The following is an 18,918-nucleotide window of genomic DNA, read 5'->3' as shown; positions in this document are numbered from 1 at the left end:
ACTACTTTTTCCACATTATTGAAAGGATTTTTTAAGTCTTTTTTTCTTAATTTTAGTAATTATGAACAGAAGTTTTTAAGTTGACAAACATTTAAAAATTGTATTGCTCCAATTAGATTTTCTTCAGTAGTTTTTAGCTTTTTAATGCACCTTTGACCAACAATAAACCTGGTCGGTGTTATATTAAAGGGACATATATCAAGAAAGTAATATGTGCCTACAGAGGCAGGTGCACAACACGCACAATCACGCAAGGCTCTCTGGTAAAAGTACGTTTTAAGAAGGGACTTAAAAGATGACACTGGCTGTATCCAAATTCAGGGGCAGCATCCTTCAGAGGCTGCATTTAAAGGCCAATGGCGCCAAATGCTCCTTCAAATGCTGCTGGCAAATGCGTCATTTCTAAGCAACAGAGGATCCAAGCGGGTGGATTCTCTCTGGGGCCGATGCAATGCAGTGAAAAGCAGCTGGCAGATATGAAATCCTCTGTATCCTTATTTCGGCAAGTCTTCATGAATCAAGTCTGCTGAAGGATGCAGGCCTGAATTGAGACACAGCTACTGACTTTGACAGCCTAATTTCCTCTAGCAAGTCGCTCCAGAGCTTCGGGGCCCTTGTCCCCTTTTAGTTTCCAACCTGCTCTCTACAATAGTGAGTAGACATCGGCCCTCAGCCCATTAAAAATGCGAAAGCTCAGTGTCGTTCCTTCCTTTTTCAAACGTTTTTTATATGTCCTGCTGGTGAGAATGTGCATTCACTCAGCCTGTTTATCCAATCTGTCGACCCTCCACCTCGGAGCTCAGCAGCCCGGCTCTCCTCAGCATCTTCATCACGCTGGTCAATAGATCATCTGAGAAGTCCCACAGTCGGGTGTCTACATGGAGTAGCTCCAGCTGTGATTTTGTGTATATCATTCGGCAGTTGATGATCCGACAGACTTCCATCGGAACCTTGAAGGTTTCGTTGAATTGCTTGAGCACTTCGTGTACCGAGGTCTGCTCCACCGCCCTGTGATCCACACACAGTCAATTAGACATTCAGTAAGGTGTTTATGCTCGTTATCATTAATACATTTCAACAGTTTCTTTTAAAATATCTGTAGCTTTTTGTGCCACATTCATCCACATTATTATACATGAGCTTTGAGGACATGGAAATATCGTTTCTCCTGCAATTTCTCAAAAGCTGCTTTCAGACATGTACTGAACTAAAGACACATTCCTGTTTTTTCCGGAAAATGTTCAGAACTTTTCTTGCCAACCCCTGTTAAAATGTGGGAAGATGTAAGAGTGAGCCCACGTGAGAATATGGCAGGAAACATCGGGACAATTCATAGCGAGTGAGTTAATGCATTGATGACGTTGATCATGCTGATAACACACAGCAGACGCAAAACTGAAAAATACGAAAAGAATTAAAATATCTCAGGATGAAAGAGAGATGTCATACACATAGGAGACGCTGACAAAGATGTTCACTTAGTAAGACAATGAGATTCGGGAGTTTTTGGCGATAACGTTGCTTTCTGCATCAAAATGTATACGTTATGTCCTGCCTTCTTTTATTCTCTACCCAGACTCCACCCCTCGCCTGGATGTTCTGTACATTGTCCTGTTGTGAACGTGTCTGACCCGGACAAACTCCTGCTGCATTCTTCATATGTGAAAGAGGAGATCATGTCTAAAAAACAGCTCAGCATTCTGACAAGTTCTCCTACCTTGGCTTAACTATCAACTTGTTGGGTAGGTATTTGGTTCTGTCAGGCTCCTCCCTGTAGATGTGCTCCATAATATTAAAGCCTGGCACCCCTCTCCATTGAGGCAGTGGACCTGGTTTGTCTCCCTCAAAGGGTTTCTTGGGAAAGAAATGGTTCTCTATGATGAACACTCCAGCCTGCAGAACATAGGTTCAGGTTTGACAGATGTGGCATGAAATAAAAGAATTCGAAAACAAATGTGTAAATGTTGAGTTATTCCTAAATACAGAGGAAAAATATCCTACATTTGGATGCTGCTCTTGGAGCATGTTCATCATAGACATCAGGTTGTCATGTTGGTAAGGCATTATAATCTCATCGATGTCGTTCAGCAAGATGTAGCGTGAGCGCTCCATGGATCTGTAAATGCACTCATTGAGCGTGGCTAACTGGCCAAAGTAGTGCACGTCCCCTCCGTGCTCTGAGAAGAGCCAGCCTTTAGATGGATTCAGATGTTGGTGGATGGGCCAAGGAACTATCTCCAGGAAGCCGTCCTGGCTGTAGATCTGCAACAGACGCTCGAGCTCTGGGCCACAGCTGGTGTTATAGATCACCACTCTGCCCACACCCAGCAACCTGAGGGCAAAAGTGATGCAAAGGTTCAAATAAATGGAGCGACGCCTGCGAGCTAGTTCAGGCAGCCAACTCGAGCTGCGCTGCTCCAATCTTGTGACATACATCATGTAACTTACCTCACTCTCCACAACCATCAATAATACACACCCACCTTATCAGGTGGTCTATTTAAGCAGAGAGAAATTTTCCATCATCCCTTTTGCTCGCACTGCTGCTGCAGTATTGCTACTAGTTGCTTCAGCCCCTCCACCACCCCAGCATCCACCTGTAGGCTCCAACGGGGGGTTACAAGTATTTGCTCATCACTCCCATCATTCCTGTGTAATCATATTGTAATAGTGATTAAGTTGGAGCCTAGACGCTAAACCTGTTCTACTGCTGCAATAAATGTTTGAACGTCAGTTGTCTGACTGAACTGCACCTCAGTCAGACAACTCACATAAAATGTTTTATGGTCATTATCATCTCGTTACTGGTTGGCCTGGTTCCACAAATTTTCTTATACACGAATGGAGAAAATGAATGCAAAAATGTACTTGTGGAACCTGAGCTGTTGTAAAAGTTCTATGAGCACTTTCAAACTTCAGGGGAGCAAGAGTTAGAAATCTAAAATTGGGAGTCTTTCCTTTTAGAAAATACCCAAACGCAGTTTCAGTGCCACAGTGATTTTTGCTTGTTCCTGATACAGTAAGAGCTACAGCGTCGGCTGTTGAGATGAGGTGTCCGTTCAAGTCTGGTTGTAAACACATTATGTCCTTTGTAACATTGTAGCTTATATTTCCCCTGATCTCTGCAAACTGTGTACACCAACCACATCTTTATAAACAAATCAAAAACCTGTTCCCTTTCTGTCCGTTGTTCTTGTTCTTGTACATTCTGATGCCAGTCATTACTAGGGCTCAAGATTACTAGGGCTCTTCAGACGTCCAAGTGACCAGATGGTGGCGCTGTAATTAAGGGCCCCAAGATTAAAATTTGAAAGTCAAATTGACTTGATTGAATTTGTCACAGGTAGATATCATCGTTTCATGAGTAGGAATAGGCCGACAAAAGCACTTTGAGACTGATCCATAGGGGGCACCACAAATACCCCCCAAAAATGTTATCTTTTTTTTCTTCTTTAATATAACAATAATATATATATATATATATATGTAAAATGTTTGCTGGAGTTGTGATCGACAAGAAACCTGCACAGCAGAAGCGACAGTGAAGGGGTTGGATGGAGTCTATCCTGAAGAGGCCAATGATGCGTATATCAAAGCCCTGCACCCTCTGGTCCATGAAGGCCGACACCAGTAGGTGCTTGGTGTCTTTGAGGGGGGTGATGGTCTGATCAGAGACATGAAAGGGACACGTTCTGCTCAGCCCGTAGGGTCCTGGATTTGACCTAAACGTCACAGGCGTTTTCACACTGATGATGCAGAGGAAGATGAAGGTACAAATGATGAGGAGGAAAACTTCCATCTGAAATATTTTACCTTGTCCATTCGAACCTGTGGTGGGATTAGAAACCACAGTTAGAGACTTTAACTCTGACCAAACTGCAAAGAATTCTACTGAAGAGGTGTGAATTATAAACCCAATATTGGTTTCTGTAAAAGTGAATAAAGGCAAAAAATATTGAATCAAAAGTCCAATAAGAATAGTAGTCAACCTGCAGGCATCTCAGCCACCCCATAACCATGTGGATTGTCTCCTTCCTGAAACTGTTGTTCTCAACTGGCTCCTCTGGATCTGAGCACTTGTCACTGACATGTTGATGTATTGATTGCTGCTATGAGTTATGTTTTTAAATATTCTATTTACATGAATGGGATAGATTGTAAAGTGAATTTCCCTTTTGGGATTAATTACGTTTTCTGAATCCGAACAAACCAATCGACAAACAAACGGACAGGTGTAAAAACTCCACCTGCTTGGCGAAGATGATAAATGTTTCCCAACACGTTTTCCATATCAGCTTAATGTCTCTGCACACCTACAGTCCATGCACAAAAGTACTTTCTGATTAGACCACTCCTCAGGACTATGTGGGTGTGTCCACTAGTCGACCTGCTATCGTTCATTTGACTTTTATATTCGTATCTTGTTGGTTTAGTAAAATCATAGATTTAAAAAGAGCATTAAAATCAGAGGACCTGAAACAGGATGTAGTAGATTAAAACCAGTGGAACATAAAGAGCTGACGTGAAGTTAGACGCTAAAAACGTCTATTTTAAGCAAAGTCGAATAAATTCAAAAGTATTTGATATATACTGTCAAATCATTAATCATAACACATGTTATCTCATAAAGAAGGAAAGACCTTGAGAAGAATTTAATGAATAAGTCCTGTAAATACAGAGGAGCAGATTTTCCCATATAATCATTTTAAAAAGAAACAAATCGGAGACCTTTTTCCCTCCAGTGAATATATTATACATCCTCAAGAAATCATGTGACTTACCGAAAGCTGAGGTGATTCTGAGAGAAGTGGAAAGAGATGCACAGTCAAATGCAGCCTCTGTATGTTTTTTTAAACCTGTGCTTTTCTTCAGTATGGGGGGGGGCGTCACTGGTTTTATCTCCAGGGCGGAGCAAAGTGCACACATCTCACAATGAAACAGGAAGCAGGAGGTGAATGTATCCTCATTTTTATGTAGATTTTAGGCGGGATTGAAATGCTGTCTCTAAATATATGCTACATATTAGGTACTCAAAATGTAGTACATAGTAAAACATAGTATGCACGATAGGATGAGAGTAGTGCAAACCGCAATAGTGCAAAAATACTTCCTAAAAAATCATACAATGTAGTAAATAGCAGTTAAAGAAATAACAGTACACTTTAAACACTAATACCTTGTCTCAACAAAGAAAATGAACGCAACAGTTTGCGTTGATCTTTTTTGAGTCACTGTAACTTATTAAGAAATTACCTTCAAACAACAACCAACATTGAGTTAGGTCAATTAGCTTTTCCTCTGCAATGAAAGGTATTTTTAATTTCTACTTACTTAAGAATTGTTATAAAACACAAATGTTTAAGTTGAATACTGCTTCAAATTAAGTTGTTCCAACTACTTTTTCCACATTATTGAAAGGATTTTTTAAGTCTTTTTTTCTTAATTTTAGTAATTATGAACAGAAGTTTTTAAGTTGACAAACATTTAAAAATTGTATTGCTCCAATTAGATTTTCTTCAGTAGTTTTTAGCTTTTTAATGCACCTTTGACCAACAATAAACCTGGTCGGTGTTATATTAAAGGGACATATATCAAGAAAGTAATATGTGCCTACAGAGGCAGGTGCACAACACGCACAATCACGCAAGGCTCTCTGGTAAAAGTACGTTTTAAGAAGGGACTTAAAAGATGACACTGGCTGTATCCAAATTCAGGGGCAGCATCCTTCAGAGGCTGCATTTAAAGGCCAATGGCGCCAAATGCTCCTTCAAATGCTGCTGGCAAATGCGTCATTTCTAAGCAACAGAGGATCCAAGCGGGTGGATTCTCTCTGGGGCCGATGCAATGCAGTGAAAAGCAGCTGGCAGATATGAAATCCTCTGTATCCTTATTTCGGCAAGTCTTCATGAATCAAGTCTGCTGAAGGATGCGGGCCTGAATTGAGACACAGCTACTGACTTTGACAGCCTAATTTCCTCTAGCAAGTCGCTCCAGAGCTTCGGGGCCCTTGTCCCCTTTTAGTTTCCAACCTGCTCTCTACAATAGTGAGTAGACATCGGCCCTCAGCCCATTAAAAATGTGAAAGCTCAGTGTCGTTCCTTCCTTTTTCAAATGTTTTTTATATGTCCTGGTGGTGAGAATGTGCATTCACTCAGCCTGTTTATCCAATCTGTCGACCCTCCACCTCGGAGCTCAGCAGCCCGGCTCTCCTCAGCATCTTCATCACGCTGGTCAATAGATCATCTGAGAAGTCCCACAGTCGGGTGTCTACATGGAGTAGCTCCAGCTGTGATTTTGTGTATATCATTCGGCAGTTGATGATCCGACAGACTTCCATCGGAACCTTGAAGGTTTCGTTGAATTGCTTGAGCACTTCGTGTACCGAGGTCTGCTCCACCGCCCTGTGATCCACACACAGTCAATTAGACATTCAGTAAGGTGTTTATGCTTGTTATCATTAATACATTTCAACAGTTTCTTTTAAAATATCTGTAGCTTTTTGTGCCACATTCATCCACATTATTATACATGAGCTTTGAGGACATGGAAATATCGTTTCTCCTGCAATTTCTCAAAAGCTGCTTTCAGACATGTACTGAACTAAAGACACATTCCTGTTTTTTCCGGAAAATGTTCAGAACTTTTCTTGCCAACCCCCTGTTAAAATGTGGGAAGATGTTAGAGTGAGCCCACGTGAGAATACGGCAGGAAACATCGGAACAATTCATAGCGAGTGAGTTAATGCATTGATGACGTTGATCATGCTGATAACACACAGCAGACGCAAAACTGAAAAATACGAAAAGAATTAAAATATCTCAGGATGAAAGAGAGATGTCATACACATAGGAGACGCTGACAAAGATGTTCACTTAGTAAGACAATGAGATTCGGGAGTTTTTGGCGATAACGTTGCTTTTCTGCATCAAAATGTATACGTTATGTCCTGCCTTCTTTTATTCTCTACCCAGACTCCACCCCTCGCCTGGATGTTCTGTACATTGTCCTGTTGTGAACGTGTCTGACCCGGACAAACTCCTGCTGCATTCTTCATATGTGAAAGAGGAGATCATGTCTAAAAAACAGCTCAGCATTCTGACAAGTTCTCCTACCTTGGCTTAACTATCAACTTGTTGGGTAGGTATTTGGTTCTGTCAGGCTCCTCCCTGTAGATGTGCTCCATAATATTAAAGCCTGGCACCCCTCTCCATTGAGGCAGTGGACCTGGTTTGTCTCCCTCAAAGGGTTTCTTGGGAAAGAAATGGTTCTCTATGATGAACACTCCAGCCTGCAGAACATAGGTTCAGGTTTGACAGATGTGGCATGAAATAAAAGAATTCGAAAACAAATGTGTAAATGTTGAGTTATTCCTAAATACAGAGGAAAAATATCCTACATTTGGATGCTGCTCTTGGAGCATGTTCATCATAGACATCAGGTTGTCATGTTGGTAAGGCATTATAATCTCATCGATGTCGTTCAGCAAGACGTAGCGTGAGCGCTCCATGGATCTGTAAATGCACTCATTGAGCGTGGCTAACTGGCCAAAGTAGTGCACGTCCCCTCCGTGCTCTGAGAAGAGCCAGCCTTTAGATGGATTCAGATGTTGGTGGATGGGCCAAGGAACTATCTCCAGGAAGCCGTCCTGGCTGTAGATCTGCAACAGACGCTCGAGCTCTGGGCCACAGCTGGTGTTATAGATCACCACTCTGCCCACACCCAGCAACCTGAGGGCAAAAGTGATGCAAAGGTTCAAATAAATGGAGCCACGCCTACTGCAATAAATGTTTGAACATGAGTGACCTGAACTGAACCTGAACTGCACCTCAGTCAGACAACTCACATAAAATGTTTTATGGTCATTATCATCTCGTTACTGGTTGGCCTGGTTCCACAAATTTTCTGATACGCGAATGGAGAAAATGAATGCAAAAATGTACTTGTGGAACCTGAGCTGTTGTAAAAGTTCTATGAGCACTTTCAAACTTCAGGGGAGCAAGAGTTAGAAATCTAAAATTGGGAGTCTTTCCTTTAGAAAATACCCAAACGCAGTTTCAGTGCCACAGTGATTTTTGCTTGTTCCTGATACAGTAAGAGCTACAGCGTCGGCTGTTGAGATGAGGTGTCCGTTCAAGTCTGGTTGTAAACACATTATGTCCTTTGTAACATTGTAGCTTATATTTCCCCTGATCTCTGCAAACTGTGTACACCAACCACATCTTTATAAACAAATCAAAACCTGTTCCCTTTCTGTCCGTTGTTCTTGTTCTTGTTATTACTAGAGCTCTTCAGACGTCCAAGTGACCAGATGGTGGCGCTGTAATTAAGGGCCCCAAGATTAAAATTTGAAAGTCAAATTGACTTGATTGAATTTGTCACAGGTAGATATCATCGTTTCATGAGTAGGAATAGGCCGACAAAAGCACTTTGGGCCTGATCCATAGGGGGCACCACAAATACCCCCCAAAAATTTTATCTTTTTTTTCTTCTTTAATATAACAATAATATATATATATATATATATATTACAACAGTAAAAACTGTAGAAAATTTTGAAGTTGAAGAGTTTGGAATCACATGTGGAAAATTATATTTGAAATCCCACAATAGGGGGTGCCACCAGTTTCAAATATGTTTGTGAGTCTGGTACAAATTGTCCCATAATTAAATGAATGAATTGAACTAAAGCTGTGTCAGAAATCACCCACTAATTACTATGTAGTCCACTGTATAGTGTGTGTTCGCCATTTTGTAGAGCTGTCCAAATGTTTAGTGAAATTTTCCGACGCTGTTGTTGTTGTGAGTCATAATCCTGCGACAATGACATCATTACCGGTGCAGGTAAAATGCACTGAGTAGTGTCTGAAATCGTTTTTTTCTTTTGCTGATGGGCTCACTAATTAGTCTGGAAGACCCTAGTAAAGTAGGAGTTAGTGAATGATTTCAGACAGAGCGTTAGTTTTGAAAGGTTACCTTCAAATTGGGGAGGCCTCATAAGTCTGGGCTTAAACTGCAGTATAGCGTATCTGGTTTTATTTTAAAACTGGGTTTTGTTTTTTAAAAATGGCTGTCTTTGTCTTTGTGGCCTTGCTTAAGTTCAAATGTTTGAAGATGTTCGATTGCAGCGAAACAAATCAGTCAGTAATGGTGGAAACAATGATACTGGATGGATGTTGTGTCGCTTGGAGCTTTATGTTTGTCTGATTGAGTTGCTTCCTTCTGTTGAGCCCAGGAGGATTTGATCTGAAATCTCTGCCTGCAGCTACATTAAAGCATACTGACAGGATGCCAAATGTGAGTGCATGAGTTGTATACGCCGCGGTGACATTTGACACCACCTACCGCTCCCTCTCGACGAGAATAACTGGATGAAATCCAAAATCCCTGAAACAAACTGCAGTATTTTTTTGTGACAGTGTCAGGTGTTGTTATTTCTGACCGAGTTTTGTGGCGTTGCTGCTGCACTGACCTGTACATCTCCAGGGTCTGGGCGAACTGAAGCACGTTGTTGTAGTCTGCAAACAAGCTGGAGATGCAGACTGTGAAGTTAAACTGCAACTCTTCCTCCTCGTCCATGTTGGTCTTTCTGTTTCTTATCGGAAGCCAAATCTGTTTAGGTGCAATCCCACTCTCTGGCTGAGTCAGAAGAGGTGACATGTGTTGCGTTGCAGTTTTCAGGAATCGGACACATGACATCTGTCGTGACGAAGGGAAATCCAAATATTTCTGGATGTTGTAAAATGTTTGCTGGAGTTGTGATCGACAAGAAACCTGCACAGCAGAAGCGACAGTGAAGGGGTTGGATGGAGTCTATCCTGAAGAGGCCAATGATGCGTATATCAAAGCCCTGCACCCTCTGGTCCATGAAGGCCGACACCAGTAGGTGCTTGGTGTCTTTGAGGGGGGTGATGGTCTGATCAGAGACATGCAAGGGGCAAGTGCTCTTAGCCCTGCGTGGGTTCGGGATAGAGCTGTTCCTCCTGGGTGAGCTCACAGTGAGGATGAAGATGCTGACGAAGGTAATACTGAAGAGGAGGAAGAGCCTCCATCTTAAGTCTTTTATCTTGTCCATCTAGACACAGAAGAGAGATTCCCAACCTGCGGTAGAATAAGGAACCACAGCAGGAGAAGTTAGATATAAGGAACAAAGCAAACATTATTACCCTCCATTATTCAGTGGCTGTCCAGTTGTTCTGGGGTAAATGTCACAACCAGCATCAGGAGAAGCTTATCAGGAGAGATTCTCCCACCTCAGCTGTGGATCTTTGCAGCTCCTCCAGAGTTACCATGAGCCTCTTGGTTGCTCCTCTGATTAATTTTCTCCTTGTCCGGCTTGTCGGTTTGGGTGGACGGCCTTGTCTTGGTAGGTTTGCGGTTGTGCCATATTCTTTCCATTTTCTGATGATGGATTTTATGGTGCTCCATGAGATGTTCAAAGCTTGGGATATTTATTTATAACCTAACCCTGCTTCATACTTCTCCACAACCTTATCCCTGACCTGTTTGATGAGCTCCTTGGTCTTCATGATGCTGTTTGTTCAGTAATGATCTCTAACAAACTCTGAGGCCTTCACAGAACAGGTGAATTTATACTGAGATCAAATTGTAGACAGGTGGAACCTATTTACTAATTATGTGACTTGCAAATGTGACTTGTGAAGGCAATTGGTCGCACCAGATCTTTGTTAGGGGTTTCACAGTAAAGGGGGTGAATACATATGCACTCAACACTTTTCAGATTTTTATTTGTAAAATAATTTTGAATTCCATGTAATATTTCCCCCCACTTCCAAATGACTATTTTGTGTTGGTCCATTACATAAAATCACAATGAAATAAATTTTAATCTGTGGTTATACCATGACAAAATGTAGGAAAGTCCAAGGGGGGTGAATACTTATGCAAGGCACTGTATAAGGAACAAAGCAAACACAGTGAGATCAGACACCCAACCCACGTGTAGCATTAGTGTTTTGTGTCTAGTTACAATATTAACTTCACCCCCAAAACATCATTGATCAAGAGCCTGACACCAGCCACAACGAGAGATCCAAATGTAAAGGGGAATTTGTTTGGATGATCCAATATTTATTCTTTAAATCCCAGGATACAACCTTGCAGTTGCACCTATTCTCAGTTAACATGCACATCTGTGCTAAATATTATTATTGTAACTTGTTCAGTAAGAGCTGGGTGATATAGAGATGTTAACTTTGTAGAGCTCAAGCTAGCACAACATACACAAAAAGGTTATTTTAACGTAAAAAAGTAACCCTGATGATCACACCTTGGATTAGGAAAATTTTGAAAATCAGTTTGCAGTTTAATGAATACTTTCAATCTTAGCTGTTAAAAGGGCTAGTACCACTTGGACTATTCCGCCCCACCCCTCTCAGAGTGGCAACGCTCCATCTATCTAATGTAGCTCATGATCCCGCCACCAGAGCCAATCTACAAGAGAGCTTGTCCAATTCCTGTTAGTACCATCTCACCGAAATTGGCTGCAATTCACCTAGAGGGCAGTCATGAGGTATTCGGCAATGAATTGGAGTGAACGAAGCTAAACGGGTAAAATGATAATTTACACTTGTGTCTATACAAAAAGGCCCATGGTTTAATTCATGGTCTGTTATGGGTTTATGAAGGAAGTCGATTGATCGTTTAAAGGACGATCAGGAGAATCGTTGTGTTCAACGATCAAATGTAAATCAGGCTAATGTAGCAGCTGCCAACTGATGATAGTGGGAATCACTTTTGTTGATAAGAAAAAGTTAATTCTTGCCATTCTATAAAAACCCTTTTCCACTGGTTAAAAAAAATTAACATCTGCTAACATCTGGCTTGTGTCTGCAGTGGGAATGGATTCAATCAAGATTCAAATGACTGAAGGCGACACAGGATTTAATCCTATCTGCAGTGATGGAAAAGTGACACTCGGGTTAATGCGCTAATTTTGCTGGGAATTGGAAAGGACTGTGAGCAGAGGCATTGAGTGTATTTATTCAGAGATAAAAAAGATTTTCTCATACACACTCTGCATACTGCAGTCCAGTGTAAAACTTATTTTTTTGTGCTGCAAATCCATTGTTACCCTCCATTATTCAGTAGCAGTCTAGTTTTTCTGGGGTAAATGTCACAACCAGCATCACATCCTGAAGAAGCGAGAGATAAAGCCAATCCAACCGGAGCTTTGGAGGTGTGGGTGCAGGGAATGAAGAAAGCAAATATTGTTTTCAAATTTAAATTCCTTGTAATCAAACTTGTTTTAACTGGCATTAGTCATTGTCTCCACACCCACATGCACTTTCCTCTTCCCTTTTTAGCTCCCTCACCAAGGCAATGAGGTAATATGGTTCAGCTAGGCAGCAACCATTGTCCTAACTGCTGACTATCGACTTTGTTGTCTTTTACTGGATGCCATGATGGTGTTTAGCCCTGGTTACATTCATCTGGGATACCCTACTTGGCCAACCTCACCCAACTATGCAACCACACACACAAGTCACACTCTTTGTGACACCCCTTTATTATTTCACTGCCCGTACTTGTCCGACAGGTCCAACAACAGAGCAGTTAACACAACATTTAAAGCTTTTACAATTACCTGTGCTTTGACACGTTTCTTTTGGAGAAAATAGACTTTATACTAATGCTACAGCCACAGATGGATGTTGTTTGGTCTCTAAACCAATAAGCACTTCAGTGTTTGTCTGTTTTCTCACAAACTGTAGATTCTTTGAACTTTTTCACAGAACCCTTCACAAGAATGTCAAGTAACCCCCACCGTTTTCATGCACACAGAGAGAAACCAGTATACCATATATAAACCCCAAATTGCCCCTAGATCCTGCCACAGAGATGCTGCACATCGATTTGAATGGGTGAATGGCAAAAACTATACTGTACAAGTCAAGACTAGACAAGCGCTATATAAATTAAGACCATTCACCATTTATGTGGTTTGTACACTATCTGAAAAAATAAAAATAAATACTCCAAAAATAAAGAGAGGGAGAAATCTTCACATTACACATATGGATGTGCAATGTAACTTGTAACTTCCTTCCTGTAACTCTGAGGATTTCCTTTTTAACTCTGAGAATCCTCAGTCCACACTCTGTAGAATAACTTACCTCGTGCTTTAATTGCTGTTTTTTTATTCTATACTTCTCTCTGTGAAGCACTATAGTGACTTTGTTTATAAAAGTGCTATATAGTTTATTACATATTGGCCAAAACAACACTCACAGTCACAGGGAGGCCACAACATAGGAACATCATACTTTAACAGAGATGTTATTTCCTACAATCATCAAACTTCTGTCTAACTTTGACATTGATAAAGTTATTATATATATATAAGGGCTGGTCAAAATTAACGCGTTAACGCGGGATGATTAATTTATGGAATTAAAGCGTTAATTATTTTTTTTAACGGTCACTGAGACCAGCTGCGTCATGATCAGAGCAGACGCTGCAGTTGGTTTGTACCGAGGTGGAGTTCCTGTGTCCTCCTCCACTCTGCTCTCACTGTAACTAATACACACTCATCACTAGTTATCAGGACCTGATCAGTACAGGAAGTAACTGAGTGTTTGTTCGATTCGCTCCATAGTTTATGAGGCTGCATTTATACATCATGCAAATGACTGTGAGCGTCACGTCTCTTGTTGCACTGAGCACATAATGGTGTCAGTATCATGTCTGCGTGTCGCTCCGCTCATTTTAACTGAGTCCCTGACTGTGAGCGTCACCGTTGTGTGTACTGAGCGCATACAGTACAACACGAGACGTAAAATGAGTGAAGCGACACGCAGACATGATCTGACACCATCGATTCAGAACCAAACACATGACCGTTAAATTGTTTCGCCTAAATCATCCCAATGAAAAATGAATGTGAACTAGTTCATTTTCATCTGCATGAACTGAACTTGGAACTCGTTCTTTTTAAGTGTGATCTGGCTCAACACTGCTTCTACAGATGGGCTCAGATTCAGATTAATCTGAGATTAATCACAGCTACCCTGTGATTAATCTGATAAAAAATGTTTATCGTTTGACAGCCCTAATATATATATATATATATAAAGGCCACCAAAAGCACGAAGATAAGTTATTTCCTACAATCATTAATCTCAGTAGAAAAGAAATTCCCTGGTGTTTTTATTTCTATTCTTTCAATCTCCATTTGCTTTCTGTGAAGCACAATGTAATAGTAATAGGGTAGTGGTAGTGAATATATATATAATATATATATATATGTAACATTGCAAATTTCCCCATTGCAGGACTAATAAAGAACTTCTTATCTTATCATATCTTAAAGAAAAGTGTGATATACATTTTTTTACTATTATATTTATACATATGAATATGTTAAAAGAACATTATAAGTTTAGTCAAGCATAAATAAATATCATAAATACTGATAACATTATTACGACATAATTCTGACTATGTATTCATCAGTACGAGACTCACTCAGAGCTGAAGTGCAGGAGCTCCAGTAGTGGCGTGTGATAAAACACACTCAGGGCAGGTGAGTTAATGTTCGAATCCACTTCCTTCTGCCAGGTTTGTGAAAGAGTCCATGTGTCCAACCGTCTCTCACATCAAATAATTGGAGGCACCAGGGGAAACCTTGTATTATGTGTCACTGTGTGATAATGATAATAAAAATGGTATTGTAGGAGTCGATGGGATGAAGTAGTCCGGAGATCTCTCGTTTTGTGCACCTCTCGGCGTGCGTTTTATTTCACAAACATTTCAACAATACAGAGCTCTTCTGGGTGTCACCAAACATCCCTTTTAACCACTCCCAGTGCTCTTGTTACCTTTGTAACCCCACAGCTCCTTACAGGGTGTCCCTGATCTACCTATGTGTATTTTAATTGAAGGACAAAAATGTAATAGCAAACAGCATTACACCCACGTCAGTGCACAATAGCAGGCCACACCTTCTTTATTTCATCTTTGTGTTTGCATAATGTTAAATAATGATATTGAAGTGCCTCTAGCAGTACATACATGTGAGGCAAATACATTTTAAACAAGAATATATTAATTAAATATTATATAATGACATTATATTCATGCTAGATTTTTGTAGGTCTGTGTTGATTAGGCTTACACATTTGTTTTTGTTTGTGCCTATCCTTCACCCAGTGGGCAGCATGTGCTCTTCCTTTCTCATCTCCATCACCCTTTCTTTCAAGAACAAAGGGTCAGTTGATGTAATTATATGCAATTGTGATCGACGACCGCTCACAATGAAAAGGAAAATAAGGAAGGGCAGCTCAGTTCAAACATCCATTTCAACTCTAAACCCAAACTGAAAGAAAAGCATTACTCTGACATATGCTGGATGGAATTAATGTTACTTCACTCAATTATAACCGACCTCCACGATTCAAACCTGTCTAAGCATCTGTATAAGTGAGGATCAGATGGATAAGTCTGTGACTCCAGAGCTTCGGGGCCCTTCTCCCCTTTTAGTTTCCAACCTGCTCTCTACAATAGTGAGTAGACATCGGCCCTCAGCCCATTAAAAATGCGAAAGCTCAGTGTTGTTCCTTCCTTTTCAAACGTTTTTTATATGTCCTGCTGGTGAGAATGTGCATTCACTGAGCCTGTTTATCCAATCTGTCGACCCTCTACCTCGGAGCTCAGCAGCCCGGCTCTCCTCAGCATCTTCATCACGCTGGTCAATAGATCATCTGAGAAGTCCCACAGTCGGGTGTCTACATGGAGTAGCTCCAGCTGTGATTTTGTGTATATCATTCGGCAGTTGATGATCCGACAGACTTCCATCGGAACCTTGAAGGTTTCGTTGAATTGCTTGAGCACTTCGTGTACCGAGGTCTGCTCCACCGCCCTGTGATCCACACACAGTCAATTAGACATTCAGTAAGGTGTTTATGCTTGTTATCATTAATACATTTCAACAGTTTCTTTTAAAATATCTGTAGCTTTTTGTGCCACATTCATCCACATTATTATACATGAGCTTTGAGGACATGGAAATATCGTTTCTCCTGCAATTTCTCAAAAGCTGCTTTCAGACATGTACTGAACTAAAGACACATTCCTGTTTTTTTCCGGAAAATGTTCAGAACTTTTCTTGCCAACCCCCTGTTAAAATGTGGGAAGATGTTAGAGTGAGCCCACGTGAGAATACGGCAGGAAACATCGGAACAATTCATAGCGAGTGAGTTAATGCATTGATGACGTTGATGATGCTGATAACACACAGCAGACGCAAAACTGAAAAATACGAAAAGAATTAAAATATCTCAGGATGAAAGAGAGATGTCATACACATAGGAGACGCTGACAAAGATGTTCACTTAGTAAGACAATGAGATTCGGGAGTTTTTGGCGATAACGTTGCTTTCTGCATCAAAATGTATACGTTATGTCCTGCCTTCTTTATTCTCTACCCAGACTCCACCCATCGCCTGGATGTTCTGTACATTGTCCTGTTGTGAACGTGTCTGACACGGACAAACTCCTGCTGCATTCTTCATATGTGAAAGAGGAGATCATGTCTAAAAAACAGCTCAGCATTCTGACAAGTTCTCCTACCTTGGCTTAACTATCAACTTGTTGGGTAGGTATTTGGTTCTGTCAGGCTCCTCCCTGTAGATGTGCTCCATAATATTAAAGCCTGGCACCCCTCTCCATTGAGGCAGTGGACCTGGTTTGTCTCCCTCAAAGGGTTTCTTGGGAAAGAAATGGTTCTCTATGATGAACACTCCAGCCTGCAGAACATAGGTTCAGGTTTGACAGATGTGGCATGAAATAAAAGAATTCGAAAACAAATGTGTAAATGTTGAGTTATTCCTAAATACAGAGGAAAAATATCCTACATTTGGATGCTGCTCTTGGAGCATGTTCATCATAGACATCAGGTTGTCATGTTGGTAAGGCATTATAATCTCATCGATGTCGTTCAGCAAGACGTAGCGTGAGCGCTCCATGGATCTGTAAATGCACTCATTGAGCGTGGCTAACTGGCCAAAGTAGTGCACGTCCCCTCCGTGCTCTGAGAAGAGCCAGCCTTTAGATGGATTCAGATGTTGGTGGATGGGCCAAGGAACTATCTCCAGGAAGCCGTCCTGGCTGTAGATCTGCAACAGACGCTCGAGCTCTGGGCCACAACTGGTGTTATAGATCACCACTCTGCCCACACCCAGCAACCTGAGGGCAAAAGTGATGCAAAGGTTCAAATAAATGGAGCCACGCCTACTGCAATAAATGTTTGAACATGAGTGACCTGAACTGAACCTGAACTGCACCTCAGTCAGACAACTCACATAAAATGTTTATGGTCATTATCATCTCGTTACTGGTTGGCCTGGTTCCACAAATTTTCTGATACGCGAATGGAGAAAATGAATGCAAAAATGTACTTGTGGAACCTGAGCTGTTGTAAAAGTTCTATGAGCACTTTCAAACTTCAGGGGAGCAAGAGTTAGAAATCTAAAATTGGGAGTCTTTCCTTTTAGAAAATACCCAAATGCAGTTTCAGTGCCACAGTGATTTTTGCTTGTTCCTGATACAGTAAGAGCTACAGCGTCGGCTGTTGAGATGAGGTGTCCGTTCAAGTCTGGTTGTAAACACATTATGTCCTTTGTAACATTGTAGCTTATATTTCCCCTGATCTCTGCAAACTGTGTACACCAACCACATCTTTATAAACAAATCAAAAACCTGTTCCCTTTCTGTCCGTTGTTCTTGTTCTTGTACATTCTGATGCCAGTCATTACTAGGGCTCAAGATTACTAGGGCTCTTCAGACGTCCAAGTGACCAGATGGTGGCGCTGTAATTAAGGGCCCCAAGATTAAAAATTTGAAAGTCAAATTGACTTGATTGAATTTGTCACAGGTAGATATCATCGTTTCATGAGTAGGAATAGGCCGACAAAAGCACTTTGAGCCTGATCCATAGGGGGCACCACAAATACCCCCCAAAAATGTTATCTTTTTTTTCTTCTTTAATATAACAATAATATATATATATATATATATATATATATATATATATATATATATATATATATATATATATATATATATATGTAAAATGTTTGCTGGAGTTGTGATCGACAAGAAACCTGCACAGCAGAAGCGACAGTGAAGGGGTTGGATGGAGTCTATCCTGAAGAGGCCAATGATGCGTATATCAAAGCCCTGCACCCTCTGGTCCATGAAGGCCGACACCAGTAGGTGCTTGGTGTCTTTGAGGGGGGTGATGGTCTGATCAAAGACATGAAAGGGACACGTTCTGCTCAGCCCGTAGGGTCCTGGATTTGACCTAAACGTCACAGGCGTTTTCACACTGATGATGCAGAGGAAGATGAAGGTACAAATGATGAGGAGGAAAAACTTCCATCTGAAATATTTTACCTTGTCCATTCGAACCTGTGGTGGGATTAGAAACCACAGTTAGAGACTTTAACTCTGACCAAACTGCAAAGAATTCTCCTGAAGAGGTGTGAATTATAAACCCAATATTGGTTTCTGTAAAAGTTAATAAAAGAAAAAAAACATTGAATCAAATGTCCAATAAGAATAGTAGTCAACCTGCAGGCATCTCAGCCACCCCATAGCCATGTGGATTGTCTCCTTCCTGAAACTGTTGTTCTCAACTGGCTCCTCTGGATCTGAGCACTTGTCACTGACATGTTGATGTGTTGATTGCTGCTATGAGTTATGTTTTTAAATATTCTATTTACATGAATGGGATAGATTGTAAAGTGAATTTCCCTTTTGGGATTAATTACGTTTTCTGAATCCGAACAAACCAATCGACAAACAAACGGACAGGTGTAAAAACTCCACCTGCTTGGCGAAGATGATAAATGTTTCCCAACACGTTTTCCATATCAGCTTAATGTCTCTGCACACCTACAG

General features: G+C 41.0%; 3 protein-coding genes across 3 annotated transcripts in view; all 3 read right to left on the bottom strand.

The window, feature by feature from the left end:
• Positions 1 to 580: 580 nt before the first annotated feature.
• Positions 581 to 3,822, bottom strand: LOC117756505 (glycosyltransferase family 92 protein F13G3.3-like). The gene is made up of 5 exons (XM_034577050.1): positions 3,814 to 3,822; positions 3,523 to 3,664; positions 2,002 to 2,384; positions 1,718 to 1,893; positions 581 to 1,008 (listed from the first exon to the last, which is right to left on the bottom strand). The coding sequence occupies exons 1-5, from the start codon at positions 3,820 to 3,822 to the stop codon at positions 768 to 770; spliced, it is 951 nt and encodes a 316-aa protein (XP_034432941.1). The 3' UTR covers positions 581 to 767.
• A 2,172-nt stretch (positions 3,823 to 5,994) lies between these two features.
• LOC117756027 (glycosyltransferase family 92 protein F13G3.3-like) lies at positions 5,995 to 9,644 on the bottom strand. Its single transcript, XM_034576304.1, has 4 exons — positions 9,470 to 9,644; positions 7,397 to 7,727; positions 7,113 to 7,288; positions 5,995 to 6,401 (listed from the first exon to the last, which is right to left on the bottom strand). The coding sequence occupies exons 1-4, from the start codon at positions 9,574 to 9,576 to the stop codon at positions 6,161 to 6,163; spliced, it is 855 nt and encodes a 284-aa protein (XP_034432195.1). The 5' UTR covers positions 9,577 to 9,644; the 3' UTR covers positions 5,995 to 6,160.
• Positions 9,645 to 15,627: 5,983 nt separating this feature from the next.
• LOC117756026 overlaps positions 15,628 to 18,918 on the bottom strand; it is a 33,507-nt gene continuing 30,216 nt past the window's right edge. Inside the window, exons 3-5 of the mRNA XM_034576303.1 lie at positions 16,872 to 17,202; positions 16,588 to 16,763; positions 15,628 to 15,877 (exon numbers count right to left, since the gene is read on the bottom strand). Of these exons, the coding sequence (XP_034432194.1) occupies positions 15,637 to 15,877; positions 16,588 to 16,763; positions 16,872 to 17,202 (748 nt within the window). The 3' untranslated portion in view covers positions 15,628 to 15,636. The remainder of the gene's footprint in view (positions 15,878 to 16,587; positions 16,764 to 16,871; positions 17,203 to 18,918) is intronic.

Source organism: Hippoglossus hippoglossus, chromosome 22, assembly GCF_009819705.1.
Source record: "Hippoglossus hippoglossus isolate fHipHip1 chromosome 22, fHipHip1.pri, whole genome shotgun sequence".
Taxonomy (NCBI): Eukaryota; Metazoa; Chordata; class Actinopteri; order Pleuronectiformes; family Pleuronectidae; genus Hippoglossus; species Hippoglossus hippoglossus.
Note: the sequence above shows the minus strand (reverse complement) of the source record. Positions and strands in the feature narration are given on the sequence as shown.